General features: G+C 38.7%; 1 protein-coding gene across 4 annotated transcripts in view; it reads right to left on the reverse strand.

Annotated features, from left to right (window-relative positions):
• LOC105013835 (semaphorin-3F) overlaps positions 1-20,106 on the reverse strand; it is a 50,071-nt gene that overhangs the window by 26,967 nt on the left and 2,998 nt on the right. For 2 of the 4 annotated variants that reach the window (XM_020051366.2, XM_020051367.2), the window contains exons 2-3: positions 17,656-17,721; positions 3,089-3,222 (exon numbers count right to left, since the gene is read on the reverse strand). In XM_020051366.2, the coding sequence (XP_019906925.2) occupies positions 3,089-3,191 (103 nt within the window). In that variant the 5' untranslated portion in view covers positions 3,192-3,222; positions 17,656-17,721. The remainder of the gene's footprint in view (positions 1-3,088; positions 3,223-17,655; positions 17,722-20,106) is intronic. The other 2 variants (XM_010875642.4, XM_010875643.4) reach the window with 1 other exon arrangement.

Below are 20,106 nucleotides of genomic sequence, written 5' to 3' on the forward strand. Positions count from 1 at the left end.
AAACATTTTTGAATGCTTTACCTGGGGGGACCTCCAGACCCCCGGCTGATTTGGTCCCCCCCAATGTAGACTCCAAGGCTACTTACTGAACATAACCGAGCTTTCCAAAATAGTTACATATGTACGTGATTCCTGCAATGCTGCGTTGCTCATTCAACAGCTGTCCCTCACTCCCTGGAGTAGAGTCTTTATGATACTGATAATAGTGTTAGACAATCATATATAATTTACTTCTCATGGTGCAGCCAAACTCAAAATCTCCGCCCCATAGAAATTAGTGTTTTTGGACTGAAATGATACAAGTGGTCGATACATTCTAACATAATGTGCTTTGACATTCAGTCAAAGAGTAGGTTAGATACTTACATTATTCAAGAAGATTTCAATGTTGGCCCCCAAGAGGTGCAGCGGTCTACATTTCTCTTTCGCAGTACAGCATGCTGGCCAAGAGTTCAAATTCTGGTCATACCGACAGTGGCCAGGAGTTCAAACTCTAGCTGCAGCATACTGAAAGTGCCCGGGGGTCCCGGAAAGGGCGGGTCAAAATTGGCTTTTAAGATGAACTTTTAAGGTCACAACCTGATGTGAAGTGGTTAAAATGTGGGAAGGCCATATTAGTGTAATGAACATCACGAAAATGGGAAAGGAGCAAAACTGTCATGCTTTGCAAGCAGATGCAGCCTGCATATTTCACATGTAAAATAAGAGAAATGATGACAGTGATGACCTATTTTGAAATAGGTCTGATTCTGATTGAAATGTCCTCATTTGTTGTTTAAGGATACAATATAGAACCTATTATCCTGGTCATTGGGTGTAGGCATAATGAGACGCATTTGGATGATGTATTTTATCAATATATATTTCAATTGAAAGCTGGACAGAGGAACAATGACCTCAACTATTAAATCTGTCAGCGGTCTGGCACCAAAAGAAATGGCACTTACAGCACTTGACAAGATGACAGGCACCGCTCTGCATAACAGGCATGTCTGTGTCGCTTATTGGAGCAGGTTGTTGGATCTGGGCCCTTGCATTCTTTGGTGGGCTTCCCTGTGCATTTGCTGAGGTAAACACAGCAACCATGGCAGGATATTTATACCTCGGTAACACCAAGGCCCTATCCTATTTCTCAGAAGAGGAATCTGTTTGACTGTTACCTACGCACACAATAACCCAGGACAGCACACCACCCCGTCACCCCGTCACCTCCCTCTCCCTGACACCTCTCTCTTTCCCTTCCTTTTACACATTCTTTCTCTCCCTGACTCACTCATCACACACACACAGTTTACATCTATCTCTTTTCCTCCAACCTATATTTCTCTCTGTACTGCCTGTATTAACATATCACAGACTCACAGACCAATTTCTCCTCTTCCTTCCTCTCTTCAACACTCATCCAGCAATCCTGCAATTCTGTGTAGTTCTAATGTTACATGGGCGAGCTAAGACCTCCAGAGACGTGGGCGCCACCAGTGTCCCGTGGGCCCTGGCAGAGGACCAACCAATCCTGTAGCCTTTTCTGTCACATACAGCACATTCAAACAGAGAAGCAGGTATGCACACAGGTATGCACAGATAGCTCCAAAGAAACACAGCCGGGAAGGAAAAAGGTTCTGTTCAGATGAATATAATACTAGTGTTACTAAAGAGTATTATGATACTTGGTAATTTTGTAGTAAACTGAGGTATACTGAAATACTATACTGAACTGAATTCTTACAAGTATATACACTTGTAGTATACTAGAGAATTGTAGAAACCATTAATCATAGCTGGTACTTCCCACCAAATTGTTTTGTATACTGTAGGATATTATACTACACCCACTGTGGTATCCATCAATCGAGTGGTGCCAACTGTTTAATATTAAATATACGGTAGTATAATTATATGATCCACATTCCCTTGATCAAGTAGGAACTAATTTGGAACAGTGTTATCCAAATGGTGTAGTATGCAGTTGCGGCATGCTTCTCTCGCTACACATCTATGAAAGTACATGTAATTCTACATACGGCATGTCCAATTGCCAAATCATAATGCCATAAACCAAACTAAATTACAAGTAACAGACAGGGCCAAGCGCCCAACTACTACCTATTCAAAGCAGCATTAACATTATCCCATTCTTTTTTTTAGCTATTATTGGTTTAAAAAGCCAACGGTAACACAATATCTGGCATTACCTCTCCGGTCTGTTTCTATGATGCATGTATCCTTCTATATCTGTCACTGCATCTGTAGCCAGTTGCTAAAAATAACTATTATGTAGGTAGACAGAAATACTTGTAACTTTCCCCCCCAAAAAATCAAAACTGCAAAGTAGACTAATGTCATGAGTATGTATATAATTTTTATCTACAATCCCGTAAAATAATTATTTGGTAAACGGTTCTTAATGTGGAATCTTTTAGTGTGGTATAATGTGGCTTTGGAACCTGTGTGCTGACAACTTCAATCTGATGGCAGGGGATAAAGTTAATCTGATTTAAATTAGGAAGGCTTGATTGTTTACCAAGGTATTCAAACACATGACCCTAATAATCCCTTTCATTGGGCTGAATTAACCCTCATGCTTCTTTAGACTTTAGCGATTCTAGGTTAGGACAAAATGAAATTTTAGTGTAGTTATATATATATTTTTTATAATCATAATCCTAAAAATAATGTCAGTTGTCTTGACTGCATCAAACCAAGCTAATTAAATGAACTAGCTGACATTACCTAGGCTTACTGAGAATACATACCTTTGAGCCACATGGAGGCTGTAATATGAATTTAGTCTAGTTGGGGTTTGGACTTGTGATTAGACAACAAAAACAAACTACACACACCTCAATCAGGAAAAGCAAGACCAGAAGGTGAAGCACAATGTAGTCAATTTGCGTCATGTTTTTCTTGTTTTAACAGAAACAAGTGGAAAATTGTAATATGAATAATGTGGGTAAGTCATCCACACTGCAACCACATAGGTGAGAACAGCTTGGTTAGATGTGCTTAAAAGGAAATTGACTCGGTTTTTGACTCTCCCAAGCCAAAACAATGTAAGTCAAATGAATACTGAAAATAAAGTAAGCCTCACCTTTGTAAGACAAATGCACTCTGGGAGCAGACCGAGAATTGGCATGGAAACTGTAGACAGATGAACTCAGCATGAAGAGGAAGAGGGCTTGCGTGATCTCCATAGCAGTTACACTAGTGTTAACTGTTGAAGTCCTACGAAGAAGAGAGGTAAAACCAGTACAGATTAATTTAACATCATCATATCATAGCAGCCATATACAGAGATTTTCTCATCCACTGAAACGTCCTTTGCATGGAAAAGTGTCATTTTAAGAAGTCACAGAGAAGATGAGTAGATTTTAATTAGATTCCAATCCTCTGAAATGTCACATTGACAATGAAATCCCCAACTCAAAACACTGACCTTTAGAGTAATCTGTTTGCAGGTCACTGAGCATCAAAGCTTTATTTGTTAGAACCATAGAAAATATACAAATGACCTTTTTACTTTGATATATCATTTTAAGGTCAATAGGAAAAGCAATACCTTTTCACAAAGACTATTCATATCAAGAAAACAATACAGTGCACTTTCAGTTACCATCTGATGCCAAAACTATTAAAAATCAGATAGTGGTTTCCCTGACACAGATTAAGCCTAGTCTTGGACTGAAAGTCTTTTCAATAAAAAATGTGACAAATCGAGAAATTGGCCAATGAATTAAGTGTAACTGAGTTGTATGATTTCCGAAGTGGAAAGAAAATAATGATTTGGAACAAAACTTTGAAAGCATTTGAAAAAAAGTTCATATTAGTATTTATTTTAAGCAGTGCGCTGCGATGCGTCGTACCTAAGAACAGCTCTTAGCCATGGTATATTGGCCATATACCATACCTCCTCATGTCTAATTGCTGACATATAGCACAGCTATTAGCAAATCAATATTCAGGATTCAAACCACCCAGTTCCTAAATCCATTTATACTGTATCACAGTGTTGTTGAATATCCATTGCTGATTGTGTAGAAGTGAGTTATAAACGTGCACATTTATTCCTGATAAACAGGATGGTTAGATGTCCTAGGGACAGAAAATTGGGACATGTAATGATGATGTAAAAGGCCACAAAAACACACTATGTATATACAGTGGATACAGTGGTTTTTGTGATGTAAAAGAATGAGACAAAGATAAATCATGTCAGAACTTTTTCCACTCTTAATGTGACCTATAATGAGAACAATTCAATTGAAAAACAGAGGGGGGAAAATGAAAAATAAAAACCTTACAATAACCTGGTTGCATAAGTGTGCACACCCTCTTATAACTGGGGATGTGGCTGTGTTCAGAATTAAACAATCATATTCAAACTCATGTTAAATAGAAATCATTACACACCTGCCATCATTTAAAGTGACTCTGATTAATCACAAATAAAGTTCAGCGATTCTAGTAGGATTTTCCTGACATTTTCTTAGTTGCATCTCAGAGCAAAAGCCATAGTCCGTAGAGAGCTTCCAAAGCATCAGAGGGATCTCTTTGTTGAAAGATATCATTCAGGAGAAGGGTACAAAATAATTTCCAAAGCATTAGAAATATCAATTTAACACAGTGAAGACATCAAGTGGAGAAAATATGGCACAACAGAGACAGTACCAAGAACTGGACATCCCTCCAAAATTGATGAAAAGATGAGAAGAAAACTGGTCACGGAGGCTTCCAAGAGGCCTACAACAACATTAAAGGAACTGCAGGAATTTCTGGCAAGTACTGTCTGTGTGCCACATGTGACAACAATCTCCCGTATTCTTCATATGAATGGGCTATGGGGTAGGGTGGCAAGATGAAAGCTCACCTTTCAGCACGACAACGACCCAAAGCATACATCCAAATCCACAAAAACATGGCTTCACCAGAAGAAGATTAACGATTTGTGATGGCCCAGCAAGAGCCCAGACCTGAATCCAATTGAACATCTGTAGGGTGATCTGAAGAGGGCTCTGCACAGGAGATGTCCTCGCAATTGGACAGATTTGGAGCGCTTTTGCAAATAAGAGTGGGACTCCTACCCAAAATACTGAGTGCTGTAATAAAATCAAAAGGTGCTTCAACAAAGTATTAGTTTAAGGGTGTGCACAATTATGCAACCAGGTTATTGTGAGTTTTTTATTTTTCCCCCTCAAAGATTTCAGTTGGTTTTTCAATTGTATTGTTCACATTATAGGTCATATTAAAGATGGAAAAAGTTCATGATTTATCTTTGTCTCATTCTTTTACATCACATGAACCTAGGCATTTTAACAGGGGTGTGTAGACTTTTTATATCCACTGTTAAGCAATATACGCCAACATTCATGAAAACTTTTATAAATGTAGATGCCAATGAACAACAGAAATTACATGTTTTTGTTTATATTTACATTTTATTAGTTAATGAATGCCTTTCCATGTTTTTGTTGCTACAGATACATTTTCATTATATTTACAATTCTTTTAATATATTTGAATGCTAATATATGAGTAAAGGTGACATTAAATACAGTAATGCATTTACATTTCTTAGAATTTCTTCGATTATATTAAGTACAGTGGATTGTATAGGTAACTAACCAGTTGGATTGTTTGGTATATTGACTCTGTTCCCATAAAAAAATATACATACACCATCTATACAATCCCTCAGTCAAGTATTCAACTACAAATTCCAGTGAGCTATTTTGAAAGTCTTGTAGAGAAGGGGAGTGATAGCTAGATTACAAATTACAAAGAACAAATAAGACATTTGCTATCTCTTTAAGCATGGCCAAAATAATGATTATGTAGTTGATGATGTATTAAACTACCCAACTGCAAAGGATTAAGCATGGGACAAATCCAAAACAAGGCAACTACACTCTAGTGACCCATGGTTTGTGTTTATATTTGAGGTGTTATCATTGTATTGTCATTATGTGTATGTTTATTTGTTTTATGTGTACACTCTGCCGTTAACAAAATGTCACCCTAGGGATAATGACGATAATAAAGTGAGTTATTGCTGAATGTTAAAACAACACACACTGAACAACTTTTTTAGAATGGTGGTGACTGCATGAAGATATTGGTATGCTTTACTTTGACACAGACTAGGGAGTTTGTCAGATAGAAAAGAAACAGGATGCTAAAAGTAGAAAATCCTAGACAAAAACAGCTTCACATTAGTTACTGGGAGAGGAATTCACCTTCATAACTTTCTACTAGCAAACTTTCCATATTTTTCTAACAACATTACAACAAGTCATAGTCATAGTACAATCCCATGTCCAAAAAAGTTGTGATGCTGCGTGAAATGTAAAATATAACCCAGAAAGCAACGATGTGCAAATCATTTAAACCCTATATTGAATAGAATATAGTACAAATGTTGAAACTGAGACATTTTATTGTTTCTTAAAAAATACATGCCCACTTTGAATTTGATGCCAGCAACACGTTTCAAAAAAGTTGGGACAGGGTCAACAAAAGCCTGGAAAGCTGTGTAATGCTTAAAAATGTAACCTGGTGGAATTTCACAAAACTAATTAGGTCAATTGGCAACAGGTCAGTAAAATGATTGGGTATTAAAGGATCAATCCCGAGAGGATGGGTCTGTCAGAATTGAGGCTTGGAGGGCTTCACCAGTCTGTGAAAGGCTGCGCGCGCAAATAGTGCAAAAATCTAAGAATAAAGTTTCTCAACGTAAAATTGCAAAGGGTTTGGGGATCCTATCATCTATGGTACATAATATCATTAAAACATTCAGAGAATCTGGAGAAATCTCTATATGCAAGGGATAAGGCCGAAAACCAATAGTGGATGGCTGTGATCTTTGGGCCCTCAGGTGGCATTGCATTAAAAACAGACACAATTCTGTAGTGGAACTGCATGGTCTCAGGAACATTTCCAAAAACATTGTCTGTGAACTCATTACATCTTTGCATCCACAAACGCAAATTAAAACTCTACCATGCAAAGAAGAAACCATATATAAACAAGATCCAGAACTGCCACCACCTTCACTGGACCCAAGCTCATTTAAGATGGAACGAGGCGAAGTGCAAAACCGTCCTGTGGTCTGACCAATCAAAATAATTTTTGGGGAATCATGGACACCGTGTCCTCCCTACTATTAGGAGAGGGACCATTCGGCTTCTGATCAACTCACAGTTAAAAAGCCAGCAATTCTTTTAAATTTAAATGCCACTAAAGGAGACTTCAAAATGTTGAGCACCTGAAATCCTATATCAGGCAAGAATGGGAATACCATTCCCTTTCAAAACTACAGTAACTGTTCTCCTCAGTTCCTAAACGCTTTCAGAGTATTTTTAAAAGAGGAGATGCAACACAGTGGTAAACATGCCCATCCCAACTTTTTTGAAATGTGTTGCTGGCATCAAATTTAAAACGGGCATGTATTTTTTAAACAACAATCAAATTTCTCATTTTCAGGTTTTGATATGTTGTCTTTGTACTTTTTTCAATTAAATATAGAAATAAATGCACATCATTGCATTCTGTTTTTATTAGCATTTTATGCAGAGTCCCAACTTTCTTGGAAATGGGGTTGTATTAATAAAAGTTAGCACTAAAATAATCGTTGGCACTAATTTATTGGGTTATAATTTATTTAAGAACCATTTGAGGTAGATTTCTTAAATATAGTTTGTGTGGTTCTTTAAAGAACCCTTTTAAATGGTTCTAGGAAGAACTAAATGGATTCTCCCACAGTTTTAATGTGAAAGACCCTCCAATAACCGTTTCTTTTTAGAGAGTAGCACTGGAAGGAATACAGAAGTAGTTCAGTAGTATTTTTCCAAAGTACTTAAAACCATTTTATGTCACCACAGGAAAATGAGCTAAAGCGTCAACACTTGACTGAGATGAGCAGGCTGTGCTGCTATGGTGAATATGATAGCTGTGGTGCCTCTGGCTGACTTGCTCAGCAGCATTCTCCACTGTCTGCTGCTTCTGCATGGCCGCAGACGTTATCAAGATATTACACTGCCACTAAACATGACACTGACATGTTGTTTCTTCAGGAATCTCACAGCAAAAAAGGTTTTACTATTTGCCCTATAAGTGTTTTAAAAATAACAAATAACAACAAGCTCCTCAGCAAAAACATTTTAAAAGCATTGAATGAAACATCCATATGAGCTCCAGTATGAGAGGGTGTTGTGGAGGAGTCTTCAATAACCCATATAATACTGGTTATAGAAAAAATTGTGTTTCCAAGAAAAAATCTATCAGGAAAGCTATTGTTTACAGACCCCCAGTCTAAAAATTTCAGCCTGAAAATTTCAGTTTCTTGAAAAGCTTAGTTGTGATTCAGTGTTGGAGCAAATACATTCAAATTATCTATTTGACCTTAGGACTATTGCTCTACTGATCTACTGTGATGTGTCAGATACAGTGCCTTTAGAAAGTAGTCAGACCCCTTCCCTTTCTCCACATGTCGTCGTGTTACAGATGTAAAAAGAAAAATGCAATCAATTTTGATTATCCTTGCTAACTTGGAGTACACCTGTGGTAAATTAAATTGATTGAAAATTATTGAGAAATGATGGAACCTCTATAAGGTCAGTATATGCATTGAAAGTTCCCAGGTGCAGAGTGAGCTCCATCACTGTGAAATGGAAGTTTTAAACCACCAAGACTCTACAAAGGGCTAGCCTTTCGGCAAAACAAAGTTACTGGCACAAAGGGCCTTAGTCACAGACATGATCAAGAACCCAGTGGCCACTCTGAAAGAGCTTCAGAGTTTCTCTGCAGAGATGGGAGAACCTGTCAGAAGGACAACCATCTCTGAAGCACTACATCAATCAGGCCATCTTGAAGAGTGGCTGGACACTCCTGAGAAAACGGCGTATAACAAGTCGTTTGAAGGAATGAGAGCATGAGGAAAAAGGGCTGATGACACCAACATTGATTGCTGGAATAACTGAACCAGCATTCATGGTTTCCTTAATGACGTGCACTCCCAAAAGCAGACCCTGACCATGACATTCCCACCACCATTCCTGACTGTTAAGGGATAAGGTTCTTTAGGACGTCGGCAGTGTTGGGTTTCTGCCAAACATCGGTTTTGATTGTGACAAAAAGGGTCAATTTTGGGCTCATCTGCCCAAAGAATGGACTTCCAGAAACCTTCAGGTTTGTCCAGGTGATCTCTCTGGAAAAGTGAAGACATGGGGGTTTGGTTCTTTTTTGACAGCAGACACTTCTTCCTAGCAACCAAATGCCATTTCAATTCAATGTTCTTATTGTTGAAGCATGCACAATAATTTGAGATGCAGGAAGGGAGGTCTGCAAATCTCCAGATGATATGTTTGGGTTGGCCTTTACCCTATTTATTGTTTGTGGCTCATGGGGATATTTTGGAAAGGCATCCACTTCTAGGCTGAGTTGCTGTCATGTTAAATGCTCTTCATGTAATCTTTTTTTGCCTCAAATGGACTGATGAAGCCCAAATCTCTTTGAGATGGTTTTATAGCCTGCCCCAGACTGATGTGCTTTTCTCTGAGATCTATTTTCATCTCGCTTTGGTGTGTTTTGCTTTCACCTGTAAGAGTAACACCAAACTGACCAGGTTTCTTCCAGGAGTCCAGCCCAAATGCTTTCTTAAAGATGCTTTTTTAGATTGGTTCATTTGGTACCTAATTATTTAAACACTTGATTCCCCTTACCTACTTGATTTACCAATGCCACTTTGGTTTCACTTATTTTTTTACCTGAACAAATTACTTTTTTCATTTAGATATTCTACTACATGTACATGCATGATTTCCTGTAAAACAATATATGGAATTGGTAACTATAAACCTGTTATGTCAAATAAAATTGACTGGTTCAGATTAAATAAAGATAAAATGGTAAAAAGGAGAAATGTGTGAGAAAAGGGAAATGAGCATGACAAATTGGACACAAAACATGTTTGAGAAGAAAACAAATCACACAAGAAAAACAGCATTTTCACTCTCATGCATTTTCAATCATGTCCACAATAGATAAACAACAAAACGTCTTCAATTGCACTCAAATGTCCTTATACCCTCCTCTGTGGATTTTAAGACAAATAACAAGAAGCTACTTACACCACCATTTTGGTTGTACTTGCAGCATACTGAAATACTCCTCAAATGTAAATGAGCAGTTGAACTGCATTCAGTGAGGGCATTCAGCCTTTCAAGTGACTAAATATTAGGAGTACATAAGAATTGTATGTAGCGGTGGTCCTATCAAGCCAAAACCATAAATGGGATAAGGAATGAACAGGTCATCAGAATGGAACAAAGATATGAAAGCCTAAAGGAATTTTGGAAGAAAGAGTTATATACTGTAATTAAATGAGCTGGTATTAAGTGTCCAGCAAAGGTTTACATTTTCATTTTAGTCTGAGATATAAACATTTGTTTGACATGTGGAGTGCAGAGTTACTCAACACGCCACGTGACATTACAGTTGAATAATCTGGATTCCATACTGTCATTGACTTAACTTGTCAAAGATATAGCCATGGCTCATAAAAAATGTAATCGCTCACCCATCACTGTCCGCCCACATCTCACGCTGCAATCAGACTAATCAGAATTGCTCCACCTCAGAGAAAACATGCTTGGGCATGAAAACCTGCTGGTAGATGACTTCATTATCGTCCCATATATTCTAAGAACCAAGGACAGGTAATACTTGATCTTAGGATACTGTATGATCATTATATTTATCACTAATAAATTGCTGATTGTTGTTCATCTCATAAGTAGGCTGTGAGTAGTCCTATATTGAAATGCTAAAATTAATGTGCATAAAATGTAATTCATTTCAAAATGTATTAAAATACGGTATGTTATCTGGCAAATTACTCTACACCAAAATGCATTCAAAACATTTTAAATGTATACATTTTCCATATGGGATTGACCTGTTCAAAACCCCTAGACCAGGGAAACTCAACTCTTTCCCTACAAGGTCCGAAAACTGCTGGTTTCTATTCAACCTCATCATTACCTGGATTCCCATGTCTAAGTAAGTCTCTGTTTTGAGGGTTGCAATGAAAGATATCAATTTGAGGTCCAGAATTTAGTTTCAGGGCCCTGGAATAAAGAGTTAGCAGAAGTTAGCAGTAGTAAAGAGCAGAAGTTTACCCAGGAGTTAAAGGGTTTAGTGTCCATAAAGGATGTTGATTTATTTCCAGAAGCCACCATTCATAGTAATCCTCCTGCTCTTGGTTTCTCTATTTTCTATAACAAATCCCCTTTTGGAGGTAGTTTCCTAGATTTTGCTGGCTATTTAGGGAAAAAATAAAAGCATGAAATAAGTGGGTCAAAAGGATTTTTGCATTCTTCCTGCAGATGTGAAGTGCAGATTAAGATCTGGTTGAAGTGAGAGATAGCATATCATGTGTATTGGTGGTGTACATAGTCACAGGGGAAATGGAAGAGAGGCCATATCTTGTGTACATCACCATAGGTACTGTATCTCCAACAGTACATGGCCCTTAGAAATAAACTAGACAAAAACATTCTTCTTCATATATGAAAGCACATTTATGAAGACTGGGATCTTTTTACTACGTCCACCTGTTTAAGGGAGTCTTCATGAAATAATATAAAAAATAGACAGTGCCAAACATGATTATCTCATATCTGACTGATCTTTTAATTAAACATGTCAATGTGCAAGTCAAAAGTTTAACAAAATAAAAAGACAAAATTATATGTATTGCATATAAACCTCTCTGTTAATCAGGTAAAAACTTTTGCACAGTTTAGCATGTTTGGCCTTTACCTAAAATACGCAAATATTCACAGCTTTCCTCCGACTACATCAATCAAGTGAAGTTCCTGAAGGCTAAGGGAAGGCCTGCCGCAATTCCAGTAGTTAATAATGGGGAGTGAGATAGAGGGTCACATAAGTGCTTGGCCAACGATTAGTCCCTGATGTTAGTCTGAGTGGTCGTCCCTTTACAACACGTGCCAGGCCGGGGACAAGGCTGTCAACGTGAGAGCTCATTAGCACGACCTCTTGGAAAGAAAACTGCGACAGGTTTGGAGGGTGGCCCCAAGAGAGACGGAAACCTCCAGCACGGGTCAGTGTGGCTCATGTTTCTACATCGTCTGCAGAAAACCGAATAATTATTTATTGAAGCACATCCCTTGCTGTTAGCGCCGTCTCCCACAACACAGGGTGTCTCTATCTCTGGAATGGCAACAGTACATGCCATACAGATCATAGGATAATATAAGTAAAACAAGTACTTCAGTAAAACCTTCACAAATTCAAACATGTATCACCTATCAGAATCCCTGGAGCATATACAGTGGATATAAAAATTCTACACACTCCTGTTAAAATGCCAGGTTCTTGTGATGTAAAAGAATGAGACAAAGATAAATGTGACCTATTACGTGAACAATTCAATTGAAAAACAAACTGAAATCTTTGAGGGGGAAAAATAAAAAACAATTACCTGGTTGCATAAGTGTGCACACCCTTAAATTAATACTTTGTTGAAGCACCATCTTGATGTGGAAATATTTGCCCACTCTTCTTTGCAAAAGCCCTCCAAATCCGTCAGAGTACGAGGACATCTCCTGTGCACAGCCCTCTTCAGATCACCCCACAGATGTTCAATTGGATTCAGGTCTGGGCTCTGGCTGGGCCATTCCAAATCGGTAATCTTCCGGTGAAGCCATGCTTTTGTGGATTTGGATGTGTGCTTTGGGTCGTTGACGTGCTGAAAGGTGAACTTCCTCTTCATCTTCAGCTTTCTAATGGATACCTGAAGGTTTTGTGCCAAAATTGCCTGGTATTTGGAACTGTTCATAATTCCCTCCACCCTGACTAAGGCCCCGGTTCCAGTTGAAGAAAAACAGCCCCAAAGCATGATGCTGCCACCACCATGCTGCATTGTGGGTATGGTGTTCTTTGGGTGATGTGCAGTGTTGTTTTTGCACCAAACATACCTTTTGGAATTATGGCCAAACATTTCAACCTTGGTTTCATCAGACCATAACACATGTTCCCACGTGCTTTTGGGGGACTTGATGTTTGTTTTTGCAAATTTCAGCCAGGCTTGGATGTTTTTCTTTGTAAGAAAAGGCTTCTGTCTTGCCACCCTCCCCCATAGCACATTCATATGAAGAATACGGGAGATTGTTGTCACATGTAGCACACAGCCAGTACTTGCCAGAAATTCCTGCAGTTCCTTTAATGTTGCTGTAGGCCTCTTGGAAGCCTCCCTGACCAGTTTTCTTCTCGTTTTTCATAAATTTTGGAGGGACGTCCAGTTCTTGGTAATGTCTCTGTTGAGCCATATTTTCTCCAATTGATGATTACTTTCTTCACTATGTTCCATGGTATATTTAATGCTTTGGAAATAATTTTGTACCCTTCTCCTGACTGATGTCTTTCAACAATGAGATCCCTCTGATGCTTTGGAAGCTCCCTGCGGACATGGCTTTTGCTCTGAGAGGCAACTAAGAAAATGTCATGAAAATCCTACTAGAACAGCTGATCTTTATTTGTGATTAATCAGAGTCACTTTAAATGATGGCAGGCGTGTAATGACTTCTATTTAACATGAGTTTGAATGTGATCGGTTAATTCTCAACACAGCCACATCCCCAGTTATAAGAGTGTGTGCACACTTATGCAACCAGGTTATTGTAAGCTTTTTATTTTTCATTTTTCCCCCTCGAAGATATCAGTTTGTTTTTCAATTGAATTGTTCACATTATATTAAGAGTGGAAAAAGTTCTGATATTTCATTATTTTACACAAGAACAAGAACCTGGCATTTAACAGGGGTGTGTAGACTTTTTATATCCATTGTAATTGTGTGGAGTGACTGAGATGTTCCTCCCTGCCTGTATTCAGTGTGTTTCCATATTCGGGTAAGTCAACACTTATTTAAATCTATGGACAACTACTGATTGACCAATCAGAGAGCCTCTGACTTGAAAAGGTAAAAGTTGTATTCACAGACTGCCAATGGGTATGCACCTGTGCTTCAGCAGCAGCTGTGTCCTGGCTCCCTCCACAGTGGCTTAGGGTCCAATTAGTTGAGTATACTGACATTTGCATAGAGCTGAAGAGTAGTGTATGCAGAAAAACTCTGATATTACACAGAAACACAGTTTTGATTTCAATCAAAATCAAAACATTTAAGGACCAAAGTAATAGCCCACCTTTACAAATGACGTTTGCTATTTTGTGGGTGCTTTGTGCATTTTGTTTTGTGCATTTTTTAAATTAAATCGTTATAGCTGCTGTCTGGAAAACACTAATCGCTCCTGAACTCCACTTTGGATTTTGGAGTTGGTTAGAATCGGCTAGGATCCAACATTAAATCTATGCCAATTGGTGACTTTGGAGTTCACTGTTAAGCTCCTGCGTTCCTAAATACAGGATTCAGCACCTCCTGTTAAAGGCTGTTAATCCCCTGCTGTCTTATCTGCTGCTCTTTGAAGTTCTATGGTGCTATGACTGTCTCCTTCTGTAGCTCCAAAACCTGCCTGTCAGCAAGGACATGACCCAGGGCAAGTAGGAGTAGAGAGACAGACTGATCTAATTTCAATATGAAACTACTAAATTGTTAGTTTTTCAGTAGAAATCCACACTTTCAGTGGTGCTGTCAACATAACCTCAATTTATTGTATTTGACGTTCAATGACAGATAAAAGCATAAAAATAGGAACATTGTCAAAAACGGGTCTAGAAATTTACTTTTAATTGAATACCTCTCATATACATGAAAGACACCTCAATGATCCATTGCATTCTGCGCTCCAGAATACAGGGTGACAAGTCTTTATTCGTCACAATGATAAGACCAAAGGAATACATATTGTTTTATTTGAGAGACAGATCATTAACTGACTGCTTTTAAACTCCTGTTGCAGTGCTGCACTGGTGACAGTGGCTTAATCTGCTGGCCCACACTAGGCCACAAGTACCAGAGGTAGAAAACTGTTTGGTTTTAAATTAAAAAGGTTTTGGCCTTTATGGTAAGTCGAAATGGGTAATGGGGAGGAGAGGGGGTGAATTGAGTGGGAGCGGTTTGGGGTAAATCTGAGGTTAACTCATGTTTCTACCCAAATAAATGTCTTTAGTTTGAGTTTCAATTGACATTTGCACAGTACCTGTATCATTTATGCATGCAGTGCTATAGGGTGCCGGGAGGGGTGTACAGCCTAGTGACACAGTACACTATTATCCTCCCTTGCTCTCTTTGAGAGTGAGAGGGCTGCACACTTCAATAGACACTCCAACACTGAGTCAGAGTGGCTTAGCACATAGACACATTTCCCATTGTTCACCTCTAACAGTACTTTTACTTGAGTACAGATTTTCAGTAGTCTACACACCCATGGCAAGCACAAGTCCATGGCTCTTGACACTTCAATACACTTGAGAGGGGCCTCCCACCAGAAAATAGTGGCTAGAGATTGAGATTTGATCATGTTTACATTATGAAATTATCTATCAGCGTAAATGTTCTTCCATAAATTATTGAAATAAACAGTTCCTTTGTAAGTATTCAGACCCAACAATGACAATGCGAAAACAAGTTCTTAGTAATTTTTACGGCAACAGTCATGTATTCAGACTGTTGCCGTAAAACTTTAATTCATCCTGTGTCCTTGAATCATCCTTTAGATGTCTCGAGAACATGATTGGATTTCACCTGTGGCAAACACAATTGTTCAGACATTTGAATCTGCCTCTGGCTACTGTAGATCAACATATTTTCTTTGTTGAGACAATAGAACCTGCCAGAAGGACAACCATCTCTGCAGCACTCTATCAATCAGGCCTAAATGGTGGAGTGGGGAGATGGAAGCCACTCGATAAGACATGCCATGTTGATGGATAATGCATGATGGAAGGGTACATGATTAAAAAGATTCTCTGATCTGAAAAAAACTAAATCAAAGCCAAAAGAGAATCTAACTATTAAGCCTGAAAGCTATGAGCTACATCTGATGTAGGGTACTGCGTATCACCTGGCTTATACCATCCCTACGATGATGCATGGTTGTGTGAGCATCATGCTATGGGGATGCTTCTCCGTGGCAAACACCTGGAGACTGGTCAGGATTGAGGAAAGGATGAATGTAATAAATTGAAGAGTCCTTGAAGAACACCTGATCCAGAGAGCGAAGGACCTCAGACTGGGGTCGAAAATGTATCTTTCAAACACTCTCCTCATCTTTCAAACACATCTTTTCACCGTCAACACCTCAACCTTGGTCAAAAAGGTGCAGCAGTTCCTGTACTTTTTGAGGAGGCTGAAGAAGGCCGTCTGTCTTTTACTGCTGCACAATCAAGAGCATTCTCGCTAACTGCGCCAGAAGGCCCAGCAACGGGTGGTGAAAACCGCCCAGCACATCACTTGCGCCAAGTTCCTAGCCATCGTAGACCTCCAGTGCAAGCGGTGTCTGCATCACCAGGGACCCTTCACATCCATGCCACAAACTGTTTGCCCTCCTACCATCAGGCAGGCGGTACAGGTCCCTTTTTTTCCACACACCAGCAGGCTCAGAAAATTTTTCTTCCCTACTTATGTAACCCTGCTGAACTCTGTACCCAAAACTAACCATACCCACCCACCCACCGCTTAGTACTGCCTGTCATGGATCTTGTTGAACCACTCTCTTTGCACTAAAGGACTGTGACATTGATTTGCAAATTCTGTTAAGGACGTTTTCAGTTGTTACATGTACGTGTCTACCTCGGGAACCTCATTGCTGCTATCCCTGCATTTCAGTTGCTCATGCTACCTTGCAGCTTCAATTTACCTTCACCGCACTTTTAGAATTGCCATTTGTACTTGCAAATGCCTTCATTTCACATTTATACATCCCAGTTATAACACACATTATTCTTAATTGTTTCGCTTGTACGTTTTCTGCAATCTTCTATTTGCACTTCTGCTTAGATTATGCTTTTCGTTGTAGTGTTCTTGAACTTGTTCAGTGACAATAAAGTTTAATCTAATCTAAGACAACATAGGAGTATCTTCCGACAATTCTCGGAAGGTTCTTGAGTGGCCCAGCCAAAACTTGAACCACATCTACAGTATGGGGAGACCTGAAGATCTCAGTTCACCGACGCTCCCAATCCAAACTGACAGATCTTGGGATGTGCAAGGAAAAATGTGATAAACTGTCCAAATCCAGATGTGGAAGGTATACTCAAGAAAACTCTAAGCTGTGATTGCATCTTTTTATTTGATTTAATCAATTATAATTAAGTTTATAAAACAACAAAATGTGGAGAAAGTCAAGGTGTCAGGATACATTCCAAAGTATAATTAGATTGTGAAGTTGAAACTAATAAGGGGCTGGTCAAGTTGCTGCACACACAAATCACTTGATTCCAGCCCACAAAACCTCCCTGTTTAGCTGGTGGTACATGTTCATTTAAATCGAAATACTATGGAAATTATTTTGTAAAATAAGACAAATTTCACTATTGCTTTACTCAATCCGAGTGTAAAAGGGCCCTAGGACCATGAGGCCCTAGGGAGACAAGAAAGGGATGCCCCCTGCCCTCTCTCTTATGTGATAGCACAAAAGAGGAGCTTTTGCGTCACCCCACATTCATGCAGGACATTTAGCCTACCCCGCTTGTCTTTGTTGGTAATCCAGCCCCCCACAGTTCAGCCTCTCAAAGCGAAGGTCCTGTGTTCTGTAAAGGCACAACATGGCCAAGGGAGCATTAAAAGTTATTTTGCTGAGAGAAAAAAAATAGAAAGATCTATGAACACCCTTCCATCACATTCCAACACCTGTTTCAAATGGGCTTGCTCTTTTCATTTAGACAATAAACACTGGATTCCTTTGCAATTACAACAACTTCTTGCCCTACTGTACTATTTATGTCTAACAGCTGTTCTGACATGGGATTGGCCTATGAAAGAACATAGTTTTATTTGTTTTAGTGCTTACGACCTAAATCCTGCAATAAAAGACCTTGAGGAATTGCTGTTATTGGATATAGATTTTACACACATTATTAGAGTACAGCCAAGGCTGCACTAAACATCATGAATTGTAGTTACAATGGAACATGCTTTATTAGAATAAGATCGTAAATATATTACTAAACAACAATATTTAAATAAACAAGAACTTAAATCACCCGGCCAAGACACCAGTGAACAACTGAGCTAAAAATCAAAGTATGGCCCAACAACACCAGATATGATTAATAGCTGTCTAGATTTTCACAGTCGCTGGCTACATATTCATTTGAAGAGACATTTATCATTGGGTTCCCAGACGTTTCCTCAGTTAAAGTGCAGTGGACACAGTAGGCCAATCACTAGTCCCTCAATGTCTATAGTCCTTGCTTGTAAGAAAAAAAACTCTACCTCTGGCAGTGAGCCAGTAATATTCAGAATGGAAGCTTAATACCCAGCAGGCTGACAGCTGCATGGATTAGCTCCCCTTGCTCACTGTCATTGATGCCCCTGTATTGTGCCTTTCCCTGTAGAAGTGGCACAAGGTCAGGTCAGGTGCTTCTGCTTTTGAAGTCTTGTACCTTTTTCACCAAGCCTTAAACCCAACAATTTTACCATATATTTCTTGTGGCAACAGACCTAGTGATGAACAGCTCAGTTCTCTCTGCGGCTCAGTGTGTATTGAGCCGCAGGGATAATACGATCTTATTATCAGCAGTGACTTTACTTTGCTTACTTGGGTAAACCAATCCTTTAGATTATCCATAACTGGCCAGATTGTTTACATTCCTGGATGATAATTTTTTTTTATCAACAGTGTTGTTGTATAGACAAGGCTGTTCAGCGGCAGAACTTAAATTATTGCACATGATGTTAAATATATGTACTGCTAATTTATAATACATGCTTGAATGAGCATAGCAGTCAAGCAGGTTTGCTAGGTAAAAGCTAGCTATTAAGCTAGAATAGCTAGCTAATGCTACCACTGCTAACATAATATATTGATTATCTGGTTTCATTAAGCTTAATGTGGTAGACATTCTACCCCACATTAAGACCAACTGCTTTGGAAATCAATGTTTACTAGATTATAATGTTTCTCTGGGATGTTAATTTTGATCAGCTGTGCACAGGAGTGCCAACATGGGAGTCTGCATGTGTCACGGCAATAACAGGCAGGCAGCTATTCTTGGTGGAAATTCACTAGATAACAATGTTAGCCAGCAGCTACAAACATAGCAATAGTTGCTAGCTAGACTTGGGGGTTTGAATGACTCAGTGCCACTGTGTAATGTTTGTGCACTATCATTTTCAATTGCCTATTGTTTTTATTGATCTAAAAATTTGGAAATATGTATGAGAAAAGAAACCTCCGTATTGTCTGTTTTATATCGCTGTGGGAAAAAGATCTGATTTCAGACTCATTTCCACACCAAACACTGGATGTGCGTACTCAATGTAGTAAATTTGCTTGTAGCACTGGATCTCTCCTCCATCCGAATGTGTGACATTTGTCATTAACCTGACGTCACGTTTTACAAATTGATGTTAAATAGTTCCTAGAAGTCATCTACACAGTAATAACAACTTCTGTTAACCTTAGATAAATGTATATTGGAAGTAATGAAGGAGTGTGAGCATATTTGTTCATGGCCAAATCACTTTTGTAATATTAAACAAAATATGGTGATTTATTTTTACATTACCTCTAGATTGTTAGCCAGCAGTAGCTAAAGATAACTTACGTTTGTAATAGCTGTCCAGGTATTACAGATAGTTTTGGCCCATAAACCACTTTCCAGTTGAAAAGCATAATGCATAAAGATAGTGGCATTCTCCTTTAGAGAACTGTCACAAAATTGGAAATAATTGGAAAAGCACTATGGGAGAAAAAAAGCAATGTGTCCAAAGGAAGAAACCCATTTAAGAAGTGATTTCATGTTGGCACTGCTTCATAAAATATATATATATACCCAAAACAGTCTATATATTTTCATTCTGTCACACTCACTGGTATAACAAATTATTACTCTCTACGCAACTTTCCTCTCCTCTTGACCTCTAGGGTCCAGTCTAGCCCTAATTTTACCCAAATAAAACCAACTGAGGAT

Source organism: Esox lucius, chromosome 12 (genome assembly GCF_011004845.1).
Source record: "Esox lucius isolate fEsoLuc1 chromosome 12, fEsoLuc1.pri, whole genome shotgun sequence".
NCBI lineage: Eukaryota > Metazoa > Chordata > Actinopteri > Esociformes > Esocidae > Esox > Esox lucius.